This window comes from Priapulus caudatus, unplaced genomic scaffold, assembly GCF_000485595.1.
Source record: "Priapulus caudatus unplaced genomic scaffold, Priapulus_caudatus-5.0.1 Scaffold993, whole genome shotgun sequence".
Classification (NCBI taxonomy): Eukaryota; Metazoa; Priapulida; class Priapulimorpha; order Priapulimorphida; family Priapulidae; genus Priapulus; species Priapulus caudatus.
Window position 1 is genome coordinate 89,985 of NW_014578054.1, and position 4,749 is coordinate 94,733.

The 4,749-nt window shown below is 48.8% G+C and overlaps 1 protein-coding gene across 1 annotated transcript in view; it reads right to left on the reverse strand.

The window, feature by feature from the left end:
* LOC106814866 (sodium/hydrogen exchanger 2-like) overlaps positions 1-4,188 on the reverse strand; it is a 31,704-nt gene extending 27,516 nt beyond the window's left edge. The window contains exons 1-8 of the mRNA XM_014819239.1: positions 4,154-4,188; positions 3,346-3,394; positions 2,855-2,912; positions 2,594-2,676; positions 1,997-2,020; positions 1,599-1,649; positions 1,192-1,356; positions 116-207 (exon numbers count right to left, since the gene is read on the reverse strand). Of these exons, the coding sequence (XP_014674725.1) occupies positions 116-207; positions 1,192-1,356; positions 1,599-1,649; positions 1,997-2,020; positions 2,594-2,676; positions 2,855-2,912; positions 3,346-3,394; positions 4,154-4,188 (557 nt within the window). The remainder of the gene's footprint in view (positions 1-115; positions 208-1,191; positions 1,357-1,598; positions 1,650-1,996; positions 2,021-2,593; positions 2,677-2,854; positions 2,913-3,345; positions 3,395-4,153) is intronic.
* Positions 4,189-4,749: the final 561 nt, after the last annotated feature.

A 4,749-nucleotide genomic window follows, 5' to 3' on the forward strand; every position in this document is an offset into this window, starting at 1 on the left:
AATTCAGGAACAGTCTAGATCGTGCTCGGTTCACGCAGCACTGGTTGCCGTGTAAGCCTCCCGCTCCTCCCTCCCTCCCTCCCTCCTCCCTCGCCTCTCCCACACAGTACTACGCCATTGTATGCCGGACAGGTGGAACATCTCCGCGGTCAGGTAAGACATGTAGCCCATCAGGAACACGTAGATCGGCTCGATCACGCGCACGTGGTCCGGAGGGCCTCCCCTCCCTCCTCACTCCCCTCCTGCCCCCTCCTGCCCTCCCACACACACATCACGCCATGATGCCTGGAACAGGCTGGACATCTCCGCGGTCAGGTAAGCACATGTAGCCCGATCTAGGACCACGCTAGAATCGGCGGCTCGATTCAACCGCCGCTGCACGTGTCCGTGAAGCAGCCATCCACCCTCCCCCTCCCTCCCTTCCCTCACCTCCCTCCCTCCCACACAGACACTCAGCCATGAGTTGCGGTACAGATGGAACATCGTTCCCCGGCGGTCAGGCTAGACATAGCCCACATTCTCCCCTTCGGCTCAGCCATAGTCACGGGCGCACCGCTGCCTCCAAGCCCGTCGTGAAGCCTCCATCCCATCCCCGCTCTGCCTCGCACCTTCCCCATCTCCGCTGCTACCGCCGTCTCCGCCTTCCTCTCGCTCCCCCCTCCCCCTCCTCCCACAGCGACACTCGACGCGACATCGATGCCCCGGTCTACAGGTGGCCTACATCCTCGCCTCCCCTCCCCGTCTTCCGCCTCACGCGGTACAGACATGCTACACTTCTCAACCTCAGCGCGAAGACACCGTAGATCCGGCTCGAATCACCTCTCTCCCGTGAAGCCTCCCTCCCTCCTCCCTCCTCCTCCCTCCCTCCTTCCCTCCCATCCTCCCTCCCTCCCACACAGACACTCACGCCATGATGCCGGACAGGTGGAACATCTCCGCGCGTCAGCGTGAAGTACATGTAGCCTCTCAGGACACGTCCGACGGTCGATCACGCGACAGTGGTCATGTGAAGCCATCCCTCCCCTCCCTCCATCCCTCCGCCTCCCATCCCTCCCTCCTCTCCCTCACCTCCCTCCATCCCACACAGATTACTCACGCGCATGATCCGAGACAGTGGAACGATCTCCGCGGTCAGGTAAGACATGTGCCCATCAGGCAAAAACACGTAGATCGCTCGATCACGCGCACGTGGTCCGTGAAGCGAGTCACGAAACCCGTGAGCATGCCGAAGATGACTCCGATGAGGGTTCCGCCGAGGCCGACAACGACGAAGGAACATATCCCGGCGATGATGTCGACGGCACGGATGTTGGTAAGGCCGATCTCCACGTACGCTTCAAACATGTGATAGAGCACCTGAAACAATGTTAGCATGTGTTAGAGCTGTGTACGCTTCAAACATGTGATAGAGCACCTGAAACAATGTTAGCATGTGTTAGAGCTGTGTACGCTTCAAACATGTGATAGAGCACCTGAAACAATGTTAGATGTGTTAGAGTGTGTACGCTTCAAACATGTGATGAGGCACCTGAAACAATGTTAGCATGCTGTAGAGCTGTGTACGCCTTCAAACCATGTGATTAAGAGCACCTGCAAACATGTGTAGCATGTGTTAGAGCTGGGTACGCTTCAACATGGTGATAGCGCACCTGAAACAATCGTAAGCATGTGTTGAGCTGTGTACGTTCTTTCAAAACAGGTGATAGCGCACCTGAAATACAATGTTAGCATGTGTTAGCAGACTGTGTCCGCTTCAAACATGTGATAGAGCACACTGAAACAATGTTAGCAGTGTGGTTAGAGCTGGGTACGCATTTCAAACATGTGATAGAGCACCTGAAACAATGGTTAGCATGTGTTAGAGCCGTGTACGTTCAACATGTGATAGATGCACCGTGAAAAGCAATATTAGCATGTGGTTACGAGCGTGTGTACGCTTCAAAACATGCTGAATAGAGCCCTGAAACAATCGTTAGCCATGTGTTAGACTGTGTACGCCTTCAAACATGTGATAGAGCACCTGAAACGATATTAGGCATGTGTTAGAGCTGGTACCGCTTCAAACAAGTGTGATAGAGCACCTGAAACAATGTTAGACACGTGTTAGGCTGTGTTACTTCTTCAACATGTATAGCGCCCTGAAACAATGTTAGCATGTGTTAGGCTGTGTACGCTTCAAACATGTGTAGAGCACCACTGAAACAATGTTAGCATGTGTGTAGAGCTGTGTACGATTCAAACATGTGATAGAGCACGCTGAAACAATGTTAGATGTGTTTGAGTTGTGTTACGCTTCAACATGTGATAGGAGCACCTGAAAACAATAATTAGCACTCCTGTGTTTAGAGCTGTGTACGCTTCAACATGTGATAGAGCACCTGAAACGCATGTTAGCATGTGTTAGAGCTGTGTTACGCTTCAAACATGTCGATAGAGCACTGAAACAATATTAGAGGTTTGAGCTGTGATACGTCAAACATGTGATAGTAGCACCTGAAACAAATGTTAAGCACGTGTTAGAGCGTGTGTACGCTTCAAACATGTGAATAGAGCACCTGAAAACAATGTTAAAGCAGTGTTAGAGCTTGTGTACCTTCAACATGTGATAGAGCACCTGAACATAGTTAAGCATGGTGTTAGAAGCTGTGTACCGCTTCAACATGTGATAAGAGCCACCTGAGAACAGTGCAGCGTGTTAGAGCTGTGTACGCTTACAACATGTGATAGAGCACATCCTGACAACCAATGTTCAGCAGTTGGTCTAAGAGCTGTGTACGCTTCAAACAATATGACAGCGCAACTAAAACATGTTAATTGTTCAGGCTGTGTACGCTTCAAACATGTGATAGAGCACCTGAAACAATGTTAGCATGTGTTAGAGCTGTGTACGCTTCAAACATGTGATAGAGCACCTGAAACAATGTTAGCATGTGTTAGAGCTGTGTGTACGCATTCAAACAGTGGGATAGCGCACTGGAAACAATGTTAGGCATGTGTTAGAAGGCTGTGTACGCTTCAAACTGCTGATACGAGTACGGAACAATGTTAGCAATGCGTTAGCAGCTGGTCTACGCTTCAAACATTGTGATAGAGCACGAAACAATGTTTAATGTGTTAGAGCTGTGACGACTTCAAAACATGTGAATAGAGCATCTGAAAAATATGTAGCATGTGTTAGAGCTGTGTACGCTTCAGACATGTGATAGCAGACCACGAAACAATGTTAGAATGTGTTAGAGACTGTGTACGACTTCAACAAGTGTGATAGCAGCACCTGAAACAATGTTTGAATGTGTTAAGCACGTGTAACGCCATTAAACATGTGATAGAGCACCTGAACAATACTTGCATGTCGTTAGAGCTGCTGTACGCCTTCAAACATGTGATAGGAGCACTGAAACAATGTTAGCCATGTGTTAGAGCTGTGTACGCTTCAAACACGTGAAATCAGAAGCCCTGAAACAATGTTAACATGTGTTAAAGCTGTGTAGGCTACAAACATGTGATAGAGCACCTGAAACAATGTTAGCATGTGTTAGAGCTGTGTACACTTCAAAATGTGAAGAGCATCTGCAATGGTAACATATGTAACATTGGTGTTCCCTTCAAACGTGTGATAAAGCACCATGCAATACAGTATCTACCTTTACAATTCTTTTTCGATTTTTTGTCTGAAAAAAAATGCATTTTCATGAAACATCCTCACGAAACATTCTAAGTATTGGAACAAACATTAACCACAATAGTATCTCGTAATTTTTTCTCTTTGCTTTATGCATCATTATTTACTACTACCCGTTAACGTCCTCCAAAACAGAGTAACAGATTATCAAGAGTAGATAATAACACATGTGTTATTATCTACTCTTGAAATTATGCAATCATCTCTCTCGTCGAGTCTCCAATCTTATGATGCCTGACGACTTATAGCTAGTTATCGTAAGACAGATGCCATGCTTAGACATGACATCTCCCAATAGAAAGCTAGGTAATATGGATTAGCTTGCCTCTGAATACATAGCCGAGTAGCAGGGCAATGTATGCGTAGGGATTCTAGTGCCCCATGATCATCGACCAATACTAAATCATACGCGACAGACATGATTAAAAATAGTCTTCACCCGCGGAGCGAATCATGTCAACAACCGGTTACCGATTGCAGCGGCCCTGCTGTTGAATGCCCGTCATTAGCCTTTGATGAGCATGCCAGCGTTCAGCCGTTGTTAAGCACGGAACAGCATAGAAGCATGTCTACCGTGACTCTAGAACTAGAACTACAGCCCTTCGCCAATAGCCCACAGGCCTGTGGCAGAGCGACGGGCTATAGTTCTAGAGATAGTTATCTCTAGGAGGGGAGATAATAGGAGGGAGAGAGGGACAGGGAGGGAGGAGGGAGGAGGGAGGAGGGAGGGAGCCGAGAGAGGCAGGGAGGAAGGAAGGGAGGAGGGAGGGAGGGGAGGAGGGAGGGAGGGGAGAGACAGGAGGGGAGGAGGGAGGGAGAGGAGGAGGTTAGGAGGAGGGAGGGAGTGGGGATAGGGAGGGAGAAGGGAGAGGAGAGGGCCAGCGAAGGAGCTGTGAGGTTGAAAGAGGGAGAGTGAGTGAGAGATGGAATGAGGGGAGATGAGAGGGAGAAAAAGGAAGAGAGAAAGAGAATCGTGACCCGTGCGTGCATATTTGGTTTTGATATTCCGTGCTATTACGTATATTATGTGTATATTATGTGGGGAGCAATCGCTTTTTGGTAAGGTC